The sequence below is a fragment of the Plecotus auritus genome (genome assembly GCF_963455305.1).
Source record: "Plecotus auritus genome assembly, chromosome: 9".
Lineage (NCBI taxonomy): Eukaryota > Metazoa > Chordata > Mammalia > Chiroptera > Vespertilionidae > Plecotus > Plecotus auritus.
Genome location: NC_137783.1, coordinates 16938454 through 16965083, shown reverse-complemented (window position 1 = coordinate 16965083; position 26630 = coordinate 16938454). Strand labels below are relative to the sequence as shown.

Here is a 26630-nt window from a genome sequence, read left to right as displayed (position 1 = left end):
TTGTCAAGAGGCTCAGCAAAATGCAGCCCCGGAGCATTCTGCCCAGCAAGCGAGCAGATGCTGGGTAAAGCCATGAATCCTGGGGAAGGAAAAGGATTCCTTGGCAACAGACAGCAGAGCGGTCCTCAGTGGGAAGGCCCAAGTGTCCTAAAAGGCTAAAACTCGTCCATTTAAGACAATCTGTCCTTGAAAACCAAAAGCTTCCCATTCCCACATTTTTTTGTACACGACAAGCTGTGTCAAATAAGGTGTTGGGCTACACTCCACCCTGCAGCCGGCTTCCAAGGCCCTTTCTGCAACTCTGCAGACTGCCTCAAAGATGGGCTACAAATGTTCTATTTTGCTATTTTTTTTCTTTATATATTTTTACTGATTTCAGAAAGGGAGAGGGATAGATAGAAACATCAATGATAAGAATCATTAATCAGCTGCCTCCTGTACTACTTTGGATTGAGCTTGCAAAGGGGACTTGTGCCCTGACCAGGAACCAAACTGTGGCCTTCTGGTTCATAGGTGGATGCTCAAGCACTGAGCACATGGGCCAGGCTATTTTGCTATTTTTTAAAAGTTTCCTGAAAGCATAAGAATTTTTTAAAAAAGAGTGAAAGCTTCTGTTTGTCAATAGGAAACCCACCAAATTCACCCCCTTTCCCAACTCTGCCTTGGGAACCTCACAGATTTCCAGAAGTAAAAAACAAACACTGTGACCAGTTTCTACTCCTTCCAAGAATTTAATTCTTCCAATAATATAAATAAGGAAGCAAGAAACACCAAGAGCCTTGCTGCTTTCTGCTTCAGAAGCTGCTTTGGTGGATAAAAGATCCCCATTTCCCCGCTGAGTTCTGTCTTCTTTGTATAAACAAGGTATTTTTTTTTTTTTCAGTGAATTTTCTCTTGGAAGCAAAGGGAGTGTCTGGCTTGGTCTTGGCCTCTGGGGGCTGGTTCTTGGTTGGTGGGGTCTCCTCCAAGCACAACAAGATAAAGATGAAGGGGGCGGGGCGGGGCGAGGCACAGGGTATAATAAATAAGGAAATTCACCCTGATTCTGGAAATGAATCCCAGTAGAATGAGGGGTGTGGGCTATTGTTGGAGACCACGTGGGTAGGTTTGGTCCCAGCCACGGTGGGCCTGGCGAGGGCAGATGCAAGCACTGCTCTGTCTAACTCCAGCTCACATGGAAGGCTTCCCACAGACTTCAATGCTCCATTGTGGCTGAGCCTCCCCTGCTCAATTAACCCTGTCAGGCAAACTGTCCATCATGAGCACTCTGAGGCCAGGTGAGAGCGCTCCTGGGGTAGGGACAATATCCTTTCCTCAGTTCGTGGTGAACCCGATACCCGGTGGAACTGGGTATGCTGTCTGGGAGGCATAGCCAGCTTTCACCCTGGAGGGAGAACCAGATGCTGGTGAAGGCACATACATTCTTGCCTCCTCCTTCGCTCCCTGCAAGGGTTAATGAGGCGATGCCAAGAGAGGAAATCCCAAAGGACCAGTGAAGCCACAAGTGGAGGAGGAAGGGCTTCCCAACCCTCCTGAACCAGGCCTGCAGACAGAGGCCAGCTCCAACCGCAGGCTCTGGTGCCCGCCAAGTGACCGCGGCCCCCAGCAGTGCCGAGGTGGCCTCTCTGAGGCCTGGGGCTGTGTCCGCAGTGCTCTCTGTGTATTTCCAGTCAGCCGAGCCCCTGTTGGATTCTTAGGGTGTCAGTCGTCTGTGCAGCCAGCAAGTCCCACCCAGAAAGGATACTGAGGGGGTCTTGGGCCTGGGAGCTGGGTTTCCACAGCAGCTCCTGCTCCCAGGAGGACTCAGGGCTACGGCATCCTCACCTCTCAGCTCTGCAACTTTCCCTGGACTGGGCATCAGAAGCCCGACTGCAAGCCAGCTCCCAGCACCCCGGGTGCCAGGCTGGCCTTCACCCCAGTCATCCTGTGCCCCTCTTTCTTTATCAACTTCTACCTTTAGTGCCTGCCCTCCTCCACCAGCTGTGGGGAGAACAAATAGGGGTGAGGGACCACTGAACTGGTACCTAGCATGGTATGCGGTGCCCATGGTGCTTGGGGCACAGCATGCTGGACAGGGGCAGAGAGAAGGGTGTGTACCCTGGATAAGACATGTAGCTGAAAAGTAGCAAAAGGAACTTCTTTCTGCCCCCAAGTACCCACTTCTGTGCAACAGAGACATTAGCCACTTGGGGCCTTGCATCTCTACTAGGTCTTTTCGCCAAATAATATAAAAAATGGCAGCCACAGGCCGTGCAGGCCATGGATGGAAGGTGGTGAATTCCCATATCTGTCCCTACTAGATGCCTGGGGCCAAGGAAATAGGGGTGTACAGTCTTAACACAAACCCCATCAGCATATCCTCTGTTGATACTTAAGTAAAGGCTGGATCTGGGATAAAAGAATTACACCCAAAGTGATGCTGCATTATCTCTAACTCCATATCCATAGAATGTTCCGTCCTCATCTTGGCCATTCGCGATGACCCAAAAGTAAGCAGCAAAGGCTCAGTCCCCAAACCCAGATACCAGCTTCACCAGCAGGCCCCGATGGCATGAAAGCAAACTGGCTTCCAGCTTGGAATTCTATTTCTTCCACAGTGCAGGGCCTCTGTCAGGCTGAGCCATGGCTCCCAATGAAGCCCGCCGTTTTCCCAGGACAGGGCCTGCAGATGCCCCTGGGAGTGTGGACAAGTGGGATGCCCTGCATCTTGGTCCTCGAGGTTCCAGCTGCTCTACAAGATGACAGCTTTTGGGGGCAGGTTAGCGTGGTCCGAGGGGATGTGTAGGGAGTACTCGCTAATGAGCGCTGGGGCGTTCTTGAGCATCTCATAGAAGGAGTCCACAGTCTCCCGGTAGAGGCTTCGCTGCAGGACGAAGGGCCGGAAGAGGTTGAGGGGCTCGGCCCTGCGCACGGCCTCAGGGAGTCCCAGGGTCTCGGGCACCTTGCGGTTGCCGATGAAGAAGTGATGGAGCTTCTTCTCGAGCAGGCTCTTCTCCAGGAAGCGGAGCAGCTCACGTAAACGAGCGTCGAGCTGCCCGGCCTTCCAGTCGGTGGACCGCCGGGAGAGCAGGAGGTGCAGCAGGGCCGTCTTCAGGTGGTAGTTGCCCAGCCCGCTGGGGCCGGTCAGGCGGCGCTGCTTGGACAGCAGGAAGGAGGCGATCTGCAAGCAGCTGAGGTGGCAGGCACCCTCGGGCAGTGCCTTCGATGTCATCCGGAGGAAGTGCCGCTCATAGACAGCAAAGGACAGAAGCCAGTCAGTGCTGGATGCTGGGGTCCCCCCAGAGGGCTCCCTGGGAAGGTGGGAGACAAAGTACAGGTCCGAATCATCACATTGGATCACAGGAATCAGGTTGAAGGGCATGAACTTCCCTGAGCGGAACCTGATCTTGAGGGACCCCGGGGTATCCAGCTGGCCAAAGGCCAGGTCGAACTCATACTTGTGGGCAATTCGGTGCCAGGCTCTGGTGAGGGCCACCTGGAACCACTTCATGACCTGCATCGTGTCCAGGTATGGGGAACCTCTGGCACACAGTGGGTCTTCCACCTCGCTGATGGGCTGCGCCAAGTGGTTCTTGCCATGGAGGAGACACAGCAGATCTTCCCCAAGCTTCGTCTTGCCACAGATACAGCCCAACGTATCCTCGTCAGCCCGGACCACCTTGATCTGGCCGTAGCCCTGGCGATTTAAGGGCACCGAGCGGCTGGAGCACCAGAGCTCTGGGTGGAAGTGGTAGGGCTCAGGGGGTATGAAGGGCACAAAAAGGTGGCACAGCAGCGGCTTGTCCACCTGCCAGTTCTCGTACATGCTGTCCACACCAATGAAGTCCTCCACCTCCATGTCCCTGTCCCGGTTGCATAGGCTCCTCAGGGCTTCCAGCAAGTCATCTACAAAGCCTTCTACAAACTCCCGGGTGCGGGCTGCGTCAGCCGTGGCCCCCCGGATGCAGCGCTCATAAAAGTGGTCCAGTGTGGCCTTGTTGGGCAGGATGAAGCCTCGGAGGGGGGCACCATCCAGGCCAGGCAGCTCGTCCTCGTCCCCACCCAGGCACTCGGGCGAGGGCCCATCCTGGTAGTCCTGCCGCCACACCTCGATCACTAGGAAGAGGATCATGCAGAGGGTGCTCCACAGGTCCCAGGCCGTGCGGCTCTCATTCTGCTGCTGGGCCTCCTCGGCCACCCGCTCCAGGGCCTCCTTCTCGGCTGCCAGCTGCGCCACCTCCTCCTCCAGGCGCAGCTGCTCTAGATGTAGCTTCTCCTCAAGCACCTGCATCTTGCGGATGATCTCCTCCTCGTTCTCGGGGACCGTGGCATTCTCCCGCGGGAACAGCAGCGGGTGGTTGATGATGGCTGTGACCACCACTAGGCACACCCGGAAGAGCCCCAGTGCCATGGTTGTAGCTTTCCTGGAAACAGAAAGAGACCGACAATCATACCAAGCTTCCTTCCACACCACTTCTTCCCTGGACCCTCCTACCAACCCCTGCCCTGTTGATCTGAGAATGTCCTACAGTTCTCCCTGCACCCCACCCACCATCTTCTCAGTGTTCCAGTCCAACCTGGAGAACAACCACCCCACTGTCCCACGCCAGCAATCCTGACTGAATAACCCACTGTGATAGACTTCTGCTGTTTGCCCAGACAGTCCTCTTCCTGATAGCAGCACCCCACTTTCCCCGGGAACCAATTCTTTACAACTCAGTCCTTAGGACTTGGGTGGGGATAAACACCCCCAGCTCCAGGGGAGCATATAACCAGGCCCAAGACTAGACCCCACCCCCACCACGTGATTAGTTCAGGACGGAACATGACTTCATCCGGGTCAATGGGAGACAGAGGTAGGGGAACAGGATTATGCATGCTGTAGGCTCCTAGCTACCTCAAAACAGGGTCTGCCTAAGATGCCAACATAGAGGAAAGTGGGCCCCTGGATCCAGCTATGCCTGAAGCCATTACCTCTGGCTTATAAACCATATAAATCCATAAACTCCTCTTTATGATGAAGTTGGTTTGAGCTGTTTTTCTATCACTTGAAACTCAAATAGTCTTAAATAAGGTGTCCCCTTCTTCCCCAAGTGAATGCTGTGTGGCAATGCATCTTTCCTCAATGCAGTAAAGCCCAGTGGATAAGAGGTCTGGGTTCCAAAGCCAGCCCTGTCATTGATTAGCTGTGTGATATTGGGTATTTTAACCCACATCTCTGAGCCCGTTTCCTTATTGTACACCAGGGAAGCATAGCACCCAGAGTCATTGCATTGATGGATGTGGTGATCCATGCAAACGGCACACACAGCACAGTGAATGGTGCACATCATGTTTTCATTGAACAGCTATGCTTCTGAAGCAGTTTTGAGCCCTTATCTTTCCCTACTGTAAACCTTCTGATCTCGAAGACCCACCCCAAATTTGGGTTTTTCCCAGGACAATCTTGGAGACACACCAGTCATTAGTTTTCCTACCATGAGTCACCTGAACGTGAAATGGGACGTCTTACTTGAGAAAGGGGATACTCCGTTCCTCCAGGATAAATGAATTTTTAGGTCTTAAGGGACGTTCGGGGAAGGGCTAACCCTTTACCATCATTGCCATTCACACTCTGCAGCTGCAATATCTCCTGGGAGTTTGTGACAAGTGCAAATCTCAGCCACACCCCAGACCTATTGAACCACAACCTGCATTTTAATCCCCGTCCACATTAAAGCCTGAGAAGCATTGTCTTACAGTGTAGGCCTTACATAAGGCCATCTTTTCTCTCAGCAGAAACCTTGGGAAATGACAATGGGCCTTTTCCACACTTGCCCGGCCGTCCTTCCTGCCTGAGACCTCAGCTAAGAGAGCAAATGGCCAAATGAGATCCTTGTTGAACAACAAAGAGAATGCAGAGAGCTCCTCCCACCACACCCCTGGTGCATGCCAACACATGCTGATAGAAGCTTCTTCGTGGTGCCTGAGTCCATTCTCTGATCTTGAATTTGCACCCCGAAAACCACCTGTTTTGGTTCTTACCCTAATGGTGCCAAGCAGCAGGTATCTGTCACCAAGTTAAGATCCCTCTGCAATTTCTACTGGCAGTGTCAGGATGTAAATGACATCCTGAGTTGCTGCGCAGATGTGACTCCACGCTGTACACAGCTGGATGTGTCAGCAGGAAGCAAACCGGTTGTTTCCGCTTGAGGAGGAAGTAAAGGACAGGAGAAAGTGGAGGAAGTCACACTGGAAGGGGATAGGGGGCAGTTAGCCAGCTTTTCTTAACCCAGACAAGGAGCAGCTTGTTAGGTAATTGAGATCAGCCCTGGTTTCTACATTAGAGAAACATCAAGGGAAGGTTTTGCCAGGTGGTCCAAAGCAAAGCCATGAGACTGGCGGATTAATGTGACTCGAGCTTTAAGATAAGGGAATATTAATACTAGAATACCAGGCAGCAGCCAGTTAGGAGATAATTTGAATTCCCCTTTAGTCATACACCTTTGGGCACAGCAGGTCCTGACAAGTCACAGTAATAGCCCTTGGCAACTCCCAACCCAGGAGGTTGGTTTCCAGGTCAGCTCAGGGTAGGATGCCACCAACTGGGGAGTGGTGCCATCGCCAAGCCCTGACTAGGAAGTCCTCTCTACCTGAAGCTTCCACAGGGCTCCCTGTGTGGGTGTATGCAGGAGGAAAAAGGGCTATAAGGGTCACCTTGTCCTGGGGCAGCAAGGTTCAAAACTCCAAACCCACCGGAGCAGCAATTGACTCCGTGTATGAGGGGGTAACAGGAAGGACTCTGGAGGAGACAGACTAGGTTAGCACCCACCACGTGCACCTACTACATATGTGACCTTGGACAAATCATTCAACTTCCCAGAAACTCAGTCTCTTCCTCTATAAAATGGGATATTACGTCTATGGCAAAGCCTGATTGAGAGAATTCATATAAAGCACTTAGCAAAATGCTTGCCCCTGAGCAAGTTTTCTTGTAAAAGGGGAGTTGGGATGGGATGGGAAGAGCAGATGAACCTTTCTGCAGGGGTTCACGATGGAATGGGCCATACAGATGCCCCTACAAGGAGCTCTGGCAGGATGCAGGCAGCCCACAATAACACTGTTAAGAGTAGGGTTACAAACAAGACCTGGACAGGAGCCTGAGGGAAACAGTGGGAGGAGCCCGGGCGGTAGAAGCAGACAGGCCTGGGGTGGAACCTTGACTCTGCTCGTTGCTGAGTGGTCTTGGGCAGTCACTTGGCTTCCCTGGGGCTCCACTGCAGCAGTCCTTCCTTCATAGGGAGATTGAGTTAATAAGCGAGATAATGCATCTCAAGCACTTAGCAGATGCCCCGCCAAGGGGAGGCACCTGACAGCATTGGCTCCTCCCCATCTCGGCCTCCATAGGCCTATTTTGTCACTTGTTAAGCACACCGGCCCTGCCCAAGACCCAGGGCGTGGAGGAATACACGCTCAAAAGTGCTCTGAAAGCACAAACACTGCCTGGGGATTGCTGTCCCTTGGCACACCATTCAGTCCACCCTGCCCCCCAGCAAAGGGGAGAAGCCTTTTGAGCCTTGGATCCTCCTGGAGGTAGAGTTCCCGCTGACGCACTCCTTACTTAAAACATCAACGCCCTCCCAGGGATCAGAGGGGATCCCAGCAGTCATTCTGTTCCTTGTTAACCTCTGCACAGGCTGGCTCTGCCTGCTCAGTGCCTACTAGATGGGGCTGAGTTTGAAGCCTTCGCTACTTCCCCCAAACCAAGTCACAGGGAACACTGCCCTGGGGGCCATGGGGACAAAAATATGAGTGGAGGGGAGCTGGGCAGTTAGAATTTTGGAGACTATGGGGAGAGGACAAGTAGCTGGGAGATTCTCACAAAACCACACACACACACACACACACACACACACACACACACACTCTTCTTCCCAAAGGACCCCTTTCCTCCAATTCAAGGATGTCCACCTCCGCCTTGGCCCAAAGCTCTAACCTTTACTAGTAAGAGGCTGCCCCACACATGTGATCTGAGATATCCAGTTGGTGGGTTTGGCTTTGAAAATAAACCTGGGTCACTCGGAGGGCTGGGCCTATCTGCTTGCCAGGAAGCCGGCAGGAAGCCTGCTGAGTTCCTCTCCACCCCGGCCCCTGCCCACAGAGCATGGCAGCCCATGCAGGTCACAGCTAAACTTAGCTTGGCAAAGGGCCAGGGTCACGGGGCCGCAGGGGCTGGGGCAGAGGTTTGCAGGTGGTTGGCCAGAACCAGTGACTTACTCAGACTGTTACTCTGAGCCTGGCCAGACCCTGGGGGAGAAATCCAAGGTGGCTTCTCCCTTCCCTGGGGTCCCTCACTCCTGTGTCCCCCCAGAGCCCTACAGCACCTCCACCATAGTTTAATCCAGTGAATGCCACTAAGCGTTGTCAGTGACATGCTTCCATTCATCAAGCCCTTGCTGGGATGTGCTGGGCACTGTTCACAGTGACCCCTGTAGCTTTCTAAGCAGTGGGTTACCCTTATTCACAGATGAGTTAACCAAAGCCTGAGGCGAGGTGCTTTTCCAGCCATACAGCTAGAAAAGGCACAGCTGGCCGAGATCCAGCTGTTCTGTCTGCCTCTACCTGCATAGCCCAAGCTCTTTCCACAGTGCTAGGTTTACAGAGCACCTACTGTGTGCAAGAACACACTGTGTGCTGAGGCTGCAGCATGATCCTTGCCAGTAAAAACACTATAGCCCACATGGGGAAGCAGACAGCCACCAAATGAGTCACAGGACAGAATGAGCAGTGGGGCATAAATGGTGTGTGAGCAATAGGCTACGAAAAGGCAGAAGGAGACAGTTTTATTCCTGTTCATCCGGGACCCTTCCTTGTCTGTAGATCTTCCCCGTGCCCACCTCCTGGGGAGATGTGGGTGTGAAACCCCTCAGCTCCACATCCACTTCCCTGCCTTTTTCCAGACAGAATTCCTACGACAAACTGGGAACAGTGGGAGCCTGTGTCCAACCCCATGATGTGTTCAATATGCCTTCTACCTTAATACGCCCACCTACCCCGACCCAGGGCTGACTGACTCTAGCCTCAACAGTAGGGGTGCCCAGGACACCTTTCTCAGCCACCCAGCAGTCCCGCTGGACCAGTGGCTCTCAAAATGTGGTTCCTAGTATCACCTGGGAACTTGTTAGAAATGCGAATTGTCCGGTGCAATCCTAGACTTGCTGATCAGAAATGACAGGGCTGGGCCCAGCACCTGTGTTTGCAAGCCCTCCACGTGGTTTTAATGCCCACTCAGGTCTGAGTTTACCCCTGCCCAAGCAGGGAAGGCCTCCGGGGAGGAGGTGGGCGGGGCTCAGAGTGTCACTGAAGCCCAGGTTTTGGAGCTCTCCGAGACTCTGCCCCAGGCCCAGCCTGTCAGATGCCATTAGCTCTGCTAATTACAACAGCAAAGGCAGCCCTGGCCCTGGCCTCATCCTCTGAGCCCAAAGGAGCAGCTGATGTGCTTTCTTACAAAATGGAATGAAGGAGGTGGGTTGAGGGCAGGAGACAGCACTTTTCACCCCAGGGGGGATGACTTGGGTCCCTTTCTCACTGCTTAGGTTCTGGGCCCTTGGAGAAAGAAGGGGCCAAGGGCAACCCAAACTGTTGGTTAAGTTTGGGCTGAAGCCCTAATGTGTGCCTGGCCTTGTGCTGGAGTTTTGCAGTTTGCGGGTAATAAAGCCACAAATTCAAGTGTCAGAATTTAGTTATACTAACCTAAGCCCTATTTCACAGATGAGAAAACCGAGGCTTGTTAGAAATGGGAACTAAAGAGGAGATGCATCTGACTCTGAGGGCAGGTGGGTGGAGGGAGAGGTGGTCCAGGCAGGCTGGACATCACCTGTCAACCTCACAGGGATTCCCAGAGACAGAAGTTGTGAAAGTGATGATGTTTTTCATTAACAGTCCACATTTAGGAAGCTAAGTACTTTGCATGTTTTGTCATTTAATTTTCAGAATATCAGGTAGTTGCAACATCCTTATCTCATGAAGAGACTGATGGTCAGGGAGGTCCACTGGGTGGCTTCTAAGATTCCCTGTCTGTAGTTTGTCCCCCATCTCTCTGTTCCCCTAGGGCATGAGTGAGCCCTGCCACCCCTCCCCTCTGCCCGATGGCACCGCCCAGTGACAACCACACAGATCACCCAAGCCAGCTGTCCTCCAAACTCTCCAGGACTTGGAGAAATCGGACTGTGAGAAAGGACAGGTTGAATGCACAGCCCCACTTTAACCCTGAGTCTGGGTTTGGAGTTTGGGTCCTAGGAGCAGTCCGTCTGAAGCCCTGGTGAGGCTCTCCTGTGGTCTGGCCTATCTGCCTCATCCCCATTCCAAGCTTCTCTCTAGCACAGCCAGGCCCCATGCTGGGGTAAGGCCAACTTCCCGGCTGAGTCCAAGGGCACCATCGTTTGTCACCTTCCTGCTCTTTCCTTGTGTCAGTTCACTCACCAGTGGGTCTCTGCCTTCCCACCTTACAGCTCCGGGAAGGCCCAGAAGCTGCTGTGCTCTTGTCTCCCCCAGGGCAGCAGGCTCAGGGCTGGGCACAATGCAGGCGCCCAATATGACAGTGGGAGTTGACTTATCATGAATTTGGGGAGAGACGGTCGGATGTAGGAGTGAGATGTCTCCACAAACTCCTTCCTCTTCGCCTAACTCAGGGCCAGGGGACAGATAGACTCTGCACAGACGATTTGACAAGAGTAGCTCTGAGTACACTGCTGCTCACCATGACTGGCTCCCACCCTTCTACGGCAGGGGTCCCTGCAGGAGGAGAAAGGCCTCGCAGATTGGCCCACGCCCCAGCAAGGACAAGGCCATAGAGCCACCATTGGAGCATCTCTGGCTGAGGTCTCCTTTCACCTGCACCCCAAATAGGGATGGAGGAGGGAGTTTGGGGTGGCAGAGAGGGGCTGAGCAGCATTGGGAGTGGGGGTTGGGTCCTGGAAGGCCATAGGCCCAGAGAGGGAGGGGCAGGCTAAAAGAGGAAGTGAGGAAATAGGAAGGAAGAGGCCCAGCACAAAATAATTGAGAAAGTGGGTAGCAAGGGTACAGTTCTGGGCCCCTAGCACCTCCCCTTCTCAGCATCTTTGCAACCCTCCCTGCATTCCTGTAGTCACCTTCCACCTCTCCTACTAGGCAGGACCTTAGGATTGGCCTCCAGCCAGGCTCAACTTCCTCTGACCCGCCACCCTCCTGGCCAGTGCCTACCAGTTGGCCCCAGCAGCCACCCTCAGAATAATCATAACTAGCATTTATGAGGGCTGACTATGTGCCAGGCCTGTGCACAGGGCTTACAGAACTGTCTTTCCCATGGTCTTCCCAGGGTCTAGACACAAAGAGAAAGACACCTTGCCTTAGGGAGCACTTGAGATTACAGACTGTGGTCATGGTCCCCAGGACCCGAGAACCAGAGCCCCACTGCCCCTCCCTACCCCAGGGGAGGGCCTTGGTGACGGCGGGGGAACAGAATAAGAGAGCAGAGAGGAGAGATCCCCACCCCCATGCCCAGTCGAGGTGGGCCCACCGGTGAGGCCATGGGAAGGTATACACTGTGAGGGGAGCGGCCTTCTCACTAAGGTGAGCTCTGCTGGCGCCGCACCTGGACACACTGGCCAGACTCGCAGAGGGTGCCTGGTCCCACCCACCAAAGCACTGAGGTTCCTCAAGGCCCACTCTCAGAAGAGGAAGGGGTTTCCAAAAAGTCACCAGGATGCCAATCCCATCCTCTGGACTGGGGTCATGCAGCTGGCCAGTCCAGGCACAGGAAGGACAGCAGCCTGGACTTCCCAGACGTGGGTAGGAGAGCCCACATCCTTCCTGTTCCAGAGGAGGTAGAAGGCAGGGAAGCCATCCATCTCCCAGGAAGGACATGGTGTCCTCCTGTCCAGCCATGCTGACTCCCCACAGCAGAGGCCCTGACCCACGTGATGTCACGGAAAATCACAGCGTCTTGGAGCAGAAAGACAGACTGACTGACTAGGCTGTGTTGTGGAAGGGGAAGAGGCTAAGGGATGACAGGGAGGTCTGCAGGTCAAGAGACAAGGAAGGGGCTCCCCAGAGCCCAGTCCCACATCCCCCTTTCTCCTTAGGGCACCTGGAATCCAACAGTCACTGTAGTAGGTGGCATGGTGGGCCTCAAAAAGATAAATCTAAATGCTAATACCCAGATCAGCCGTGGGCAAACTACGGCCCGCGGGCCGGATCCGACTGTTCTATCCGGTTCTCTTGCTCTCCCCTCCGCTCCTTTACTTTGAATTTATATTAGTTCACACAAACACTCCATCCATGATTTTGTTCCGGCCCTCCGGTCCAGTTTAAGAACCCATTGTGGCCCTCGAGTCAAAAAGTTTGCCCACCTCTGACCCAGATCCTATGAATTCAACTTTATTTGGAGGAAGGGTCTTTACAGATGTAATTAAATCGAAGCTCTTGAGCTGAACTCAGTCTGGATTACCCGGATAGGCCCTAACTCCAATGACAAGTGTCCTTATAAAAAGACTGAGGAAAAAGGACCAAGAGGAAAAGGCAATGGAAGATGGAGGCAGATTCTTCCTTGGAGCATTTGCAAGGAATGTGGTGTAGCAGGTGGCGTGACCTCAGACATCTGGCCTCCAGAACCGTGAGAGGACATATTTCCGTTGTTTAAAGCCACCCAGTTTGTGGTATTTTGTCACAGCAGACCCAGGAGACTAACTCGGTTTCAAAGCTCCATGCACCCCGCTCTCTCACCTCCAGAATCCAGCTTGGGGATGCCACACGAACGGGGCTCCCGGGCCTGGCTAGCATGGACCTGTGGAATCAGCTTCTCTGAGCTGCCCCTTATCCCAGTCACCACAGGCAGACTCCCCGGCTCTGGGGGGCTTCCTTCCCCACTTCAGAGGGTCCCTATTTCATCCCAACAGGACTGAGCTTTGAGCCTGATGTTCATGGCCTGGCTCCTTTCAGTCTGCCCCGGCCACTTCAGATTGACTGTCCCCAAACACCTCCTATCCTTCCCCACCATCCCCTGGACCACGGCCACACCTCATGTCTGTGTGCTCAAAACCCTACCCAACGTCCTCACAGCGAGCCTATCTCAGAAACCATTTCCAGGAGCTTTCCTGACCTGCCCCCTCACCCCTCACTCCCCCACCCACACCCCCTCCTGAGACAAATCCTTTCTTGAAAGGGACAGAAGTGGTGGAGGGAGATGAAGTATTTGTGAAGGCCCTCTGAGTGCAGGCAGCGCCCGGCCACTTGTGCAGGTGTATCTCATCCTTAGTAGCTCTCTCACCTGAGCTGCGTTTCCCAGGCAGGAGCCCAAGGCACTGAGAGGGTGAGCAACCCCTCAAGGCCACACAAGCAGGAACAGTGCAGAGGAGCTGGAGGCCAGGCCAGGCCTGAGGCTCCAGACGCAAGGCAGTCTCCTCTTTCTTGACCCTGTCCTGCCCTTTCTCAGATGAGCTCCTGAGTTCTGGTCTCATACCACTGCTGCCTTCCCCGGGCAGGGCCAGGCAGGGCTTGTTTGTCTTGCCATTCCCCAGAGTGCCTGGCAGAGACCAAATGCAGGGCTGCCTGCTCACAGCACGCAGGGCATTTGCAATCCTGGGAACCCTCCAGATGCTGGGAACGCACCAGTATGCTCACACCCTGCATGCTGGACACACCCACTTTCGAAAGAAAGCCTGCTTCAAGGCTCCATTCTAGGAGGGAGCGTTCCCTACAGCAAGTGTGCACCGAAGGGCCTCCCTGGACCCCCGATTCCCATCTGAGACTTCTAGACCTGAAATCACAGGGGTGTGCTAACAACTGAACACGGTGCTACGTGGTGAAGCAGCCCTCAGACGTGTCTGGCTTCAGCTTGTATTTCTCAGTTTCCCTGTCGGTGGGCCCCATCTCACCCACAAGAGCACCTGCACATTGGAGGAGGGAACATTAACACCCACTCAGGGCAGGCATGCCAAGGCACCCCAAACTTGCCCTCTTTCCCCACCCCCACCCACGCCCCCAAGCAGAGCAGCGAATGCTCAGGACCAGCCACACTTTGGCTGCTGGGCAGGGAGGTCAGGGACAGAAACAGGTTCCAGACAACAGCAAACACACCGGCTTGATGGGGAGGAGACCTGAGGGGGTGGAGCAGGAACCAGAGAGTAATACAAAGGACAACAAAGGGGACACAAAGTTCTCCCCTGGACACCCGCTGCCCGCTCTCAGGAAGGGCTGGGGTGGATGGAATTAAACAGACTGCTGGTACCCACAAGCCACCTTCCTTATTGGTGGGAACAAGGAGAGCCCAGCTCAGAAAGACAGCCTGGTCTCTCAGCAGGGGGGATGGGCCCCCAGGGATTTTCCACGGCCACCGAAAAGACAGTTCCCCCGCCCACCCTCTCCACTCCAACACCTCTTACTCACGTCCTGGCTTTGGGGGATTCTGGCCCCCACACGGAGAAATCCCGAGCCGTTTTTCCCTGTGGCTTGGGTGGTACCTGACACAATGCCTGGGCCCCAGCTGGGCTGGAGAGAGAGGGAGATGGGTGAGGAGAAAGGGAAGTGCTGTGGGCCTCCTGTGTAGGGGCGCACACACGCATACCCACTCTCACACACGCACATGCACACACATACTTACATAGACACGCACACACACACACACACTCATGCTCGGAGCTTGCAGAGATCTAAAACCCCTTTCATCTTAATAAAGGGAAACAGCAAGAGACACAAAGGCAAGGGGGAGGCCAAGCCCGCTGTAAAAAACTTAAGAGCTTGTGGTCGGCTTCCTGGCTTGTGTTCCCTGCTGCAGGGACCTGGGGCTGAACAACAGGGCCAGGCATCTGCCTGCCCTCCCACAGCAGGGCCGCACCCAATTCTTGTCCTTCAAGGAAAGCAGGGGCCTTGACTGAAAGGCCAGGTACAGGCAGCAAAACTACCCCAGAATCATCTATGCGCACACAGAGACACCCTCCCTGAGAATGACACAAAACAACACTGACCTACAACCACATCGTTTTCCAGCCACAGGGATAACGTGACGGTGAGTGATGCCCACGCTCTGCCCTGGCTTCTGCCGGAGGCGGCACCTGACCCATAGTAGGTGTTCTTGAACCAACAACTTGTCCACAGTGGGGCGGGCAGCAAGCAGCCACCGACACTGCCAAGTTCACCAGGACATACTCCTGCCCTAAGGCCAACCAGAAAGAAACAGACCAAAGCTCTTTAGCTCCGAGGGGCTTATCCCATTGCAGAGGCTTCCCTATGGTAGCCAAGGGGCCACCTCTGGGATCAGAAGCCCATGTTTGAATCCCCCAATTCAAGATATGAGAACAGTACCTACTTATGGCATGGAAGGCCCATGGTAGTGCCGCGGAAAGGACATGGTATTGGCTGTAGTACTGGTGACAGAGCCAGGTCTCCTTTTAATTTGTTAAATCCCGCAGGGTGCATCTTAGGTACTCCTTTGGGAAGAGGAGGGTCACCAACATCCTTGCAGCAACTCCAGGAGTCTGGGGACATGGCTAAGATGTCTCCCCCAACCTTCATGTTCTTCTCTTTTAAAGGCCTCAGGGGCTGTCAAAGAGCTGGAGCAGGAAGCTTGGGACCCAGGAAACTCATGGCTCCCACTCCAGTCTGGCAGCATCCACTGAAAGTTCCTCCTCTCCCTCTGAGCTCCTAGAACAGCCGTGGGCAAACTACGGCCCGCAGGCCGGATCCGGCTGTTCTATCCGGTTCTCTTGCTCTCCCCTCCGCTCCTTTACTTTGAATTTATATTAGTTCACACAAACACTCCATCCATGCTTTTGTTCTGGCCCTCCAGTCCAGTTTAAGAACCCATTGTGGCCCTCGAGTCAAAAAGTTTGCCCACCCCTGTCCTAGAAGGACAAACCAGTGCTGGTGTCTGCTGCCCGGCATTAAAGGTGCAGGAGCGCCATGCATGCTTGCTGAATGAATGCATGAATGGAGTCAGGACTAAGAAAGAACCTTACTGCCTTTACTTCCAAGAGTAAGAATCCGAAACAGGAGTAGAGTGGGAAGTCCTGGATGAAGTAACTTCTAGTGTTTTTCTCCTGGGAGGCACCCTATGGTCAGAAAAGTGCCAACAGCGGTCAGTGCCTTGGGAAATGTGAGCAACAACCCTTCCAGATGCAGACCAGAGCCTGGCTGGCCTCCATGTAACTGCAGACTGACTCACCACCACTATTTACCAAGAAAATGGCCCAGGAATGAACCCCAATGTCAGTTTATCTGACCCCACCGCTGCCTCTCTCCCTGACACCCATGTCCTTGAAATGAAAGGCGAATGGCAGATTGCAGAGTTTGATGAGATTTAGGTAAACGAAGGAGCAGAGAAGCAATCCTAGGTACAGTGACGAGCAAGTGTCCCTTTCTGGTGAAAACCCAACAAGCCGCAAGGCCCTGTCACCCACGGAAGGGTTTAGTATATTGCAACCAACACACCAGATGTAAGCATTGGGCAAAATGCTTTATGTCACAATGAAGCTCTGTAGGAGGTGCTGTCCCCATTTCACAGATAAGGAAACTAAGGCACAGAGAGGTGAGGCCACTCATTCAACATCTCAGAGCCAGAATCTAAACCCAGGACTGTCTAATTTTCAAGTCTTCAGTCTCCCCATGTTGCTGCTCAGTGATCTGGCTTGTGTGTGAAACATCAGACACGCCTATGGGCTTTCCTCCCCTGTACTGCTTAGGGAAAGGCAGGCGACAATTTAGGTGGAATTTAGGCAGGAAGCAGGGAATGAGACTTAATGGAGAGATAACGGGAGTGTGACCTGGGACATGAGATGGCTTTTCAGCCAAAAGGATGGGGAAGCCCTCTCCACAGTAGATCAGGGAAAGGGAGTGAGGGCTCTTCGGGCACTGGGCAGTGGTTTTTGGGGTGGACCATCAGGAAAGTGGCATGGATGCCCCGGGGGCATTCTGGAGCAGCACACAGGGGTATCAGGCATCCCCTGCTCTCCATCCACACCCTCCAACCCAGGCACACTGTGGTCCTGTCTCCTCAGTGACTCAGGAACAAAGTCTCAGCGAACAAAGGACCCTTTCATGAACTTCAGGCGGGTCCCCTGTCTGCTACTAAGAAGGCTATTGAAACGGGCTCCCAGGAGAACAGTTTGTTATGAGCACGTGGTCTTGCACTAACAAGTAGGGCCAGAATTATGGCAACACCCTCCTTTGGCTTGATCCAGGCAGATAGGAGACTCTCCTGCATCCACCGCAGGGAAGGCCTGGAGGGAGGAAGGAGTAGCCTAGGATGGCTTTAAGGTGAGCCCTCCTCCCAAGCAGTGAGTGTCCCAGTGTGTTATTCACCTGGAAGTGAGTCATTTGAAAATTGTGGGCTTTGTATTTTTTCTAGGGGTTGCCATCTGAGGATCTCAAGTGCTCTGAATATTATCTGATGCTGGCTGCTACTGCCCCCATTAAACAGACAGGGAAACTGCGCTCCGTCAGCGAATATCACAGAGCATGTCACAGCAAGAGGGAACCTGGAGTTGGTGATCCCTCCCTGTTGCCTTCTCACCTTTGACAGTTAGATTTTGTGAGATTCTGTATGCTACCTTTACGTTCACTGGGCTAGGGGGTCCAGCAGAGGCCTGAGGCGGCAGAAAGAGTCAAAGGTTATGGGAGGCACAGATTTGGGTTTGAAGCTCTGTGACTCTGGGTAAGTAGGTTGGCCTCTCTCAGCCTGTGTCTTCACCTATCAAGCTGGAGTAAGACCTACCTCAAAGGACTGTTGTGAGGAAGAGAAATAAATATATGCAAAGCCCCTACAATGGGGCTTGGCTCAGACAGAGTAGGTACTTAATGGATGAAGCCCCCCACCTCCCCCGCCCCACTTTTTTAAAGGCTACTCTACTTTTTATGAACAAAAGATCATGACAACTGATTTGAGGACCAGATTCCTAAGCATAATTTGCAAATAATATTCTCTGATAATGATAAAGAATTTTTATTTATAACCCTGAAAAGGCTACATTCATAAAAAATTAGGATCATTTCTTTAGCCACTTGATATCCCAGAAGTCAGGGAAGCTATGTTAGAGCGTCTGAAATTATGGCCAGTTGTGTAAAGCAAAAACTTTAATTGAATACTTTCAAGGTGAAAGACAAGGAAATTCCTGTGCTGAAACCTCTTTAGAGGGAAAACTACCACATCGTCTAGGTTTTTACCTTTCTTTAAGGCAAGGAGTTCTTCCTTTTCTGCAGTTTGCATTTGTTGTGTTGGCATTTAACAGTCCTTGCTTAGGAATTTCTACCTTAAGGAGAACAGGAGGCATCACCTTACGAGACATGGTGGAAACCACAAACCACCAAGCATCAGAATCGCCAAGTGAGTTTACACACAATGCTGTCTGTCCCCAGGCTTTCCTTTTGGCAGGACACAGAAGACACCTATGGCCGTCCTCTTTAACATAGGTGTATCTCAGATACCTCCGCATTCCTTCATGAGCTACTGGGCAGGAAGGGATTCCAAAGGTTTAACTGAACCACCAGGAATTCCAAGGGGCGTGCTAGAGCTGGGTAAGAGGTGACCAGTGAGACCTCGCTTCTATTTCCAACCTCTGGGGCAGTGGATTCCGGACATTCCTCCTCTCTGTGTGCGTTCGATCACACAGCTACATGTGGCCACTGAATCCCTAGCATAGTGCCTTGCTTATCGTAGGTTCACAATACATACTTGCCCAATCAGTGAATGAAGGTTTTCTCTCAGTCAGTCCCCATACCCCCCATAGTAAGGACCTAAGCATGCTTGTTTCTCACTTTCTTTGGGGGTGAGGGTGAAGAAGAGGAAGCCACAGTTCTGATGTCCCCATCCCTGTGTAGAAGGGAGGCCCAGAAGCCCCTGTATGGAGTCATGCTCTTTGCTCCCTGTCACAGCTCAGAGAAGAAAATAAGACTGCAGCTGTCAGCACTGTGCTCTATTCCCTTGGGCCAAACCCAAGGCCGGAAGACCAGCCCCCAATTGGCTCACAACCCAGATCTGGGACCTGCAGCCCCTCCCTCTTCTTGCCCATCCTCTGAGAAACACACCTGTGATGTTAGGCCTTCTGTGCTCCTGTTTCTTACAATTAGGGTGGTTGTTTGTTCCTCCTGGTCTACCTTAAGGTGGAGGTGTTGTTACCTTGGGCAACAGTGATGTCACCTGCAAAGTGCTTCCATTCTGCTGATGTCATGGGGTGGGCCAACCGATTTGAGGGGGGTGTGCTTTCTACTAGAAAACATCACAGGTCTCAAACTGCTGAGGAGGATTCTGTAGACCTCTTGGGTACTCCCAAATGACCTTCTTTCTCTCCCAGAAACCTTTCTCACCCTTCTCTCCCATCTGGCTGCCTGTGGCAGGCCAACCCTCAAACCTGATCTTCCCTCTCCCAGAGTTGGCTGAAAGGTCAGGACAAGCAGCTTTGCCCTCAGTTCTGAACAAACCACACACAAGAGCACTGATGATCTCCTTCTCACCATCTAGGACAGGCTTGGGTCCCTGTGACCTTGTCCTTTGCTCAGACCTCAGAGGAGGGAGCAGTGGTACTAATGGGGAAGCCAGGGTCCCAATTTGGCAGAGAATGTAGATTCTCGATTGATCTCTACTGTTTTTAAGAGCTCATATGAGCCAGAGTGTCATTCTGTGCCAGGCACTGTGCTTAGCTCTTTTCATGCATGTCCTATGCATTTTACTGATGATGAAACCAATGCTTGGAAAAGTCAAGGCAGTTACCTCAATACAGAGAACACCCAACCACTGAGCAGTGGAGCCAGGATGCAACCCAAGTCTGCCCTCCTCCAAAGCCTGCCTGGGTGGCAGCTTACTAAAGATGGGCCACGAGGGGGCCTGGACAGAGATAAGGGAGAGCCCTTTAAATTCAAAGAAGCCAACCAGGATGCCCAGGCGTCTGGGGGAGCTAAAGTAATCACTTGCCTTAGGACTGCCTGACTCCATAATGACACAGGGGCTGCAGTTTGGTGGCCAATCCTGGCCCTTCCACTTCCCGCTGCAGCAGTGCAGATTAGGGACCAGGTTCCTTTTTTTGTGGTTGGCTACCTATTGACTCATCCAGGCCACCTGACTATCTTCTTGATTTGCATATAGCATTCACCCCTGTGGCCTGAAACTCCCACCCTAAATCTGTCCAGTAGTTAAACTTATGCAAGTGCAACTTGAGTGGCTGGGAGCTAAAACTTATAATGCACTAAGAAAAATAAATAAAAATTGCTAAATTACAAAAAAGAAAATGATGAAATCCTACCAGGTAAACACTGACTTTGGGGAACTGACCAAGGAAATGCACACAGCCAGGATGACTGGAGTACTGGTCTACTGGCAGGTATTTCTCCACTAGTGAGAGGTCTACAGAGGTAAACAAAGCCCCATGCTTTTGGACATCACTCCTCAACGCCCCTGCCCCCCCACCTTGACTCCAGCTTTGTTAAACACAAGCTGCCTTCTAATCTTTGGTTTCCCACGTGGCTTGCTCAGGATGCAGAGAACAGATAGCATCCAGTCTGCATCACCAAGGTCTCCTTGCAAATTCATAAACTAGCATTCTGATCTGTATACCCACTTTTGGGAGCTTTGTCAAGGTGACTCAATAGCCCAAGTCCAAACCACTCTGGAAATTGTGGAGATAGGGTTTCTGAGTGGGCACAACTAACAGCCAGACCCTGGGACGGGGCTCAGGATCCAGGTAAACACTATGCTTACAGAGATTTGCTGGGCCAGCCCTTCTCAGGAGATTCAAGGGTCCTCAAACTTTTTAAACAGGGGGCCAGTTTACTGTCCCTCAGACCGTTGGAGGGCCGGACTATAGTTTAAAAAACAAAACTATGAACAAATTCCTATGCGCACTGCGGGCCCGGGACGAGTCGGCTGCTAAGCAGGATAGGCAGCAGCACCAGGTGGGCCGGATAAATGTCCTCGGCGGGCTGCATGTGGCCCGCGGGCCGTAGTTTGAGGACGCCTGCTAAGACATCAAGTGCCCAGCTGGTGTGGCTCAGGTGTTGAGCATTGAACTATGAATCAGGAGATTGCAGTTCGATCCCCAATGTGGGGAGTGCAGAAGGCAGCCAATCGATGATTCTTTCTCATCATTGATGTTCCTCTTTCTCTTTCTCTCTCTCCCTCTCCCTTCCACTCTGAAATTAATAAAAATATATTTTTTAAAAAAGTCATTGAGAATTCCTTTGATGGGGGGGTGGGTGGTGGTGGTGGTGGTGGTAGGAAGTGTCAGGACAGCAGCATGTCTCCCCTAGTAACAGCATGTTTAGACACTTCCCATTTTGTTCCATTCCTGGGGGAGTTCTCTGCCTAGGTGAGGGCGCCTATGTAGCTGTGGCCTTTTCCCTCTGTGCCACACCCAAGTGGCACTTACTCATCACCCTCATGCCAGGCCCCAAACTGGATTTGCCACCTCACACCACCCAGTTATTGAGAAGTCATCTGATGCTTGGGGCAGGCCTGCCATCAGTCACCAAGGCCGGGCCTGCCTCTTTCTTTCTGTGCCTTTCTTCTGCCAGATGAGTTTTCTATCTTTTCCTCTGTCTGAGCTGAGAGTGTTTCTTCCCTTGATAAAGAAAGAAAAAGGCAACTGCTCTTCCCTCTTTCCCCCCATAAGAGACCTCAAGCAAATGGTTTTTAAGCTTAACCTGCTTGTGCTGGGAATGCTGCTCAGTGGTTGGGACTCAGCTTCCAGGCTCCTGAACACTTTACTGTGCGTTAGTTTCCTCATCTATAAAATGGGGATAACAATACCTAATGTCATAGGGCTACGGTGAAGTTTAAACGAGTTAATACAGGCCATGTGCTTTTTTTTGAGGGGGGGGGGAAAGCCCAGAAAATGTTAAGTCCTTAGTGACTGTTGGTTAACAAGGCTGCTGTGTATGGCTGGAGAGAGGGTGTACTGCTCAAGAACCCGGCAGGGTGGTGAGGATAGATCCAACTCACGTGCCATTTGCCCACCTAAGTGCCAAGGCTGTGTCAAGATGAGACTCCTTTTTCTAAATGGCACCAAGGAATCATCTTCTTGCCTATAGAGGGAGCACCTTTTTCTAATTCTCCCAAAGGACTGAACAGGCTACCAGCAGCCCTGGAGGTTATTCTTATCAGCTCTCAGCATTCTCCTGGCGATGAACTCCTCCCCAGCAAGACTGGATTAGAGGGGAGTCCAAGATGGACTGGTCTCAGCCATACATAAGGTCCTGCTCCTCAGCTCCCCAGCACACCGGGTGCACTTGCCCCCACCTAGGACACTTCTGGGTTAAAGCCTTCCCCCCAAAGCCCCAAAGGCTGCCCTACTACCTCATCTCCACTGAGGGGACTCTCAGCCCCAAACATGGAGTCACAGAGGCTTAACCTCTGAAAGGACTCTCTCCTCGGTCACTGTCAATGGCCACTCGTCTCTGCTGAGTGATGGGCAGCGCATACCTACTGAGGAGCTCTAGTTGGCAGGTTCCTTCTGACTTCTGAGTAAGCTCCATTTCCCTGCTCCTCCTAACCAGTGAGTCTCTGAGGCCAGGCAGAACAAGTCTTTTCTCAAGTGAGAATACTTAGATTCCTAAAGGTCACAGCCCTGAGCCGCCAGGCCTCTTATCCTTAGGGGAACTATTGCCTGTTCATTCCTTTCTCCCTCACAAGCATACCTTCCAGAACCTGCACACCATTCCACCTTCCCCCACGGTGGACATGTACCCATTTGGCAGTGGTATCCTTCGAAAGAAGAGACATTACGAAGGGAGTTTCTGTACTCCAGTGGACTAACTCTACTCTTCCTGGGCTCTGTTCCCAGGATGCTTGTCACTGCCTCCCACCAATATGTGTACCCCCTCCATCAGACAGAACCCCCCCCCCCACTTCTTTCTCTTTATTGACCCGAGGAGTTCAAGAGGGAAAAATACAAAACTAGGTTCCTTCCAGACTGTACCTTCTCAGATGGACAAGTTTGCCATAAGTCTCTATCCCGACGTTCCTCCCTGAACTTGCCCTTGGATAAAAAGTCCACCCACATACCCTCCTCTTTGTTTTCCTCATGGGCACTGCAGAAGCTGAGAGCCTATTCCTGGAAAGGTGACAAGTTCTGGGATGATGGCATCCAGTTAAATTTCAGATCCTATCCCCTGCCGGCTCGAGCTTGAAACTGCTGCATCTTTGACAGTTCTGGAGCTAGAGGATGGCACTCCAGCAAAAGCCTTTCCGTCCACCCAGGGAGAGAGAGCAGAGTCAGTGTAACCACTTCATGGTTACCCACAAGTGGAAACCACGAGGTTCAGAATGGCCTGGAGCAGTAGCAGCAGACACAGGGAATTAGCAAACAACGAAAGCCACTTGGGCAGTAGGCTGGAAGGAGGATTCAGAAGCACAGCCTATTATGTTATCAGTAAGGAGGTGAAGGGCGGCAGCAATTCTACAGTGTGCAGTGACATAAACCAGTGTAACCTGGACCTGGGACTTGCACAGGGCACCAGTTAGCTTTACCTGGCAGCCTCTCCAAAGCAGAACTGGTTTATTAAAGGGAAGGCTTGGTCAAATCCAAAAGAGGAACAAGAAAATGGAATACAACTCTGAAACTCATTGAGGCCCCAGAGGCCGGGGGCCAGGCTCTGCCAAGCACCTGGTGCTCTTCTAGTTTTGAAAGGAGGCTCCTTCTCACACCAGGCAGAGGGGGAAAAGCAACGTGCTATTCATGAGAGTAAAATATTTTCCCTTCCTGGGGCAGCATTTTTTTTTTTTTTTTTTTTTTTTAAGAGAAAGACCTTCTCCAATCGGAAGTCCTGCCCAGAGCTTTCAGATGGCACAGAAAGGTGGAGACACTGGGAAAAGGTTGGCGATGGGATTGGGATGAAATTATGGGTCAGGTGGCAGAAACTTTGCAACCCCAAGAGAAAGTTTTGCGCAGCGTGGGGTCTCCTCCACTAATAGACTCAAAGAGGAAGCGGTGGGGGCTTGATCCGGCCCCAGAAACCTCACAGTTTCACTACTCCAAACCGAGAAAGAATAAGCAAGCTTCACCCCTGCTCCCTCCTTTCAGGAGGGGGAAGAAAGCGGGAATAGAGCTGGCCGGTCTTTCAGCCCCAGTACTCTGCTCAGACGGTGAAAAGTAACGGATCGTCGGGCAGGAGGAACAAAGACGTGGTCCCGCTTCGGGCGCCTGGAAGGGGAGCAGTCCGCCCGCGATGGGGGCTGGAGCCGAGAGTGAAACGCGGGACCCCGCGCAGCGCGAGGAGGAATCATGAACCGCAGAGGACAATGCGCCCGCTTTGGCTCGGGCGCTGCACAGAGTCTCCAGAGTCAGCCCCTAACCTGAGGACCCTAGGAGACCATCTCGTCCCGCATGCAGCCCCGGCACCCCCGCCCCAAGACGCCATCTCGGCTCAGCTCCGCCTCGGCCCCCGTGGCCATCGCCTCCTTCCACCTTCCACCCACGAGGGGGGCGCAGAGCCTCGCGGCTGCCGGCACGAACTTACCTTTAGCCTTCGTCCCGCTCGCCGTCGCGGGAGGACCGCGCGGGCCCGGCTGCACTCGGGGTCCCCAGGGCCTGAGTGCCGCTGTTTGCTGCGTTTGCAGCGGAGGTCCGGGTGGGCGATTAGAGGATCGGGGGCGGAGACACCCCGGCCTGCTCCCGCCTTCTGGCCTCCATCAGCCGTGCTCTAAAGGGCTTCGCAGTTACTCATTTCCTGGATGTCACAGAAACTTTTCCTCCTTATAAGAACAAAACACCCGCCTCTACTCTCAGCCACAGCAGCTCCTTAAGGAGGAGCGCGCGAGTTAGGGACGCCGGGCCCAGGTCCGCCGCGGAGGTCTGTCCATTGACCCCCCGCCCCCCACCAGGAACTCCAGAGGGGGCAGCAGAACTGGAGGGTGACCAGGAGGGACGGGGTCTGGCCATCAGAGTAAACGGGGGCGAGGGGACGGGGAGTCGGGGAGGACTCCCTTAAAAATCGGTCCCAGTGGATGCTCACCTACCGTGCGTTTTCCGCCAGCGCATTGTTTGGGAGTTGGATTCCAGGGGCCACCTCTTTTGTCCTCTGGAGGGAAATATAAATACAGAAACAGTGCCGGCCCTTTTCTCCTTTTCGGCTTGAAAAGCTTAAAATAACTCACCAAAGTTCACGATAAACGAAGGCATCTTGCCTTTCTCCCCTAGTAACTAAGCACAAAGGAAAGCGAGGATTTAGATGCTTTTATCTGCAGAGGGCGCTTTAGTTTCCAAAGTCTGGTTACAGTTGTGAAGTTGGTTCGACCTCTGTTTTAGATGCCAGGGAACTGAGGCCAAGAGGGCAGCACCACCCTGGTGGTACTTAGCGGGTTAAAATCCATAACCTATGATCTTTGTGACCTGCCCACATTCCACAGCCAGCAGAGGTGACCAGGAAGGGCTGAATTAATCCTACATAAAGTTGTTGTGGGGGAGTCAAACATCAGTGAAGGCAGGTTGGGGATATTAGGAGAAAACCCAAGTGATTATCGCCATTGCTACTCCCCCCAGGGCCCAGACCTCCCTCCCGGGCCTGAACCTCCCTCCCAGGACCCATCCATCCTTGTGGGGCCCAGACCTCAAACAAAGCATCCAGTCCAGTAGTGGTGGCCCAGAAATCCATCCAGAGTTGAGACGACCATTACTTGACCCATAGGTCGAGCCCACAAGCCACACCTCTCCCCAGTGCCCAGACCTCCCCCCGGGGCAAAACCTCCCTCCCAGGACCCATACATCCAACAAGGGCTTGGACCTACATCCGGGTCCCAGACCTTCATGCCAGAGCACAGAAGGCCATCCCGGGGCCCAGTCCTCTAACCCCAGTATCCAGTCCTTTATCGGGTTCCAGACCTCCACAGTAGTCTAGACCACCATTCCATGACCCAAATGTCCAGCCCTTGACCGAGACCTCCACCCGGGGCCCAGACAGCCTCCAGTGCCCAGATCTCCCTCCCAGGACCTATACCTCCACCCAGGGCTCAGACTTACATCCAGGTTCCAGACCTTCATGCCAGGGCCCAAAAGGCCATCCCAGGGCCAAGACCTGGAACAGAGCATCCAGTCCAGTAGTGGGGCCCCAGACATCCATCCGTAGTTCAGACCACCATTCCTTGACCCAGAGGTCGAGCCAGACCTCACCCCAGTGCTCAGACCTCCCTCCGGGGCCCGTACCTCCCTCCCAGGACCCATACCTCCATCCGGGGCACAGACCTACATCTGGGTCCCAGACCTACATGCCAGGGCCCAGAAGGCCATCCAGAGGCCCAGACCTCAAACAAAGCATCCAGTCCAGTAGTGGGGGCCCAGATATCCATCCGTAGTTCAGGCCACCGTTCCTTGACCCAGAGGTCGAGCCCACGAGTCACACCGCTGCCCAGGGCCCAGACCTCCCTCCGGGGCCTGTACCTCCCTCCCTGGATCCATATCTCCATCCGGGGCTCAGACCAACATCCAGGTCCTAGACCTTCATGCCAGGGCCCAGAAAACCATCCCGGGTCCCGTCCTTAAACCTAGTATCCAGTCCTTTATCAGGGTCCAGACCTCCAAGGTAGTCTAGACCACCATTCCATGACCCAAAGGTCTAGCCCCTTACCCAGACCTCCACCAGGGGCCCAAGACGTCCTCCAGTGCCCAGACCTCCGTCCCAGGACCCAGACTTCCATCTGGGGCTCAGACCTACATCCG

At 53.2% G+C, this 26630-nt stretch overlaps 2 protein-coding genes across 2 annotated transcripts in view; one reads left to right on the top strand and one right to left on the bottom strand.

Moving 5' to 3' along the window:
* The window catches only part of LOC308233928 (cilia- and flagella-associated protein 58), a gene marked incomplete at its 3' end in the record, with an annotated part of 141880 nt that overhangs the window by 16174 nt on the left and 99076 nt on the right, over positions 1-26630 (top strand). The window lies entirely within an intron of this gene.
* On the bottom strand, positions 375-24647 carry ITPRIP (inositol 1,4,5-trisphosphate receptor interacting protein). Its single transcript, XM_080640936.1, has 2 exons — positions 24436-24647; positions 375-4403 (listed from the first exon to the last, which is right to left on the bottom strand). Exon 2 carries the CDS (start codon positions 4388-4390, stop codon positions 2732-2734), a length of 1659 nt encoding a protein of 552 aa, XP_080497062.1. The 5' UTR covers positions 4391-4403; positions 24436-24647; the 3' UTR covers positions 375-2731.

What these genes read in the sequence shown, in the direction of transcription:
- ITPRIP (XM_080640936.1), bottom strand. Translation starts at nt 4,390, where the DNA reads ATGGCACTGGGGCTCTTCCGGGTGTGCCTAGTGGTGGTCACAGCCATC.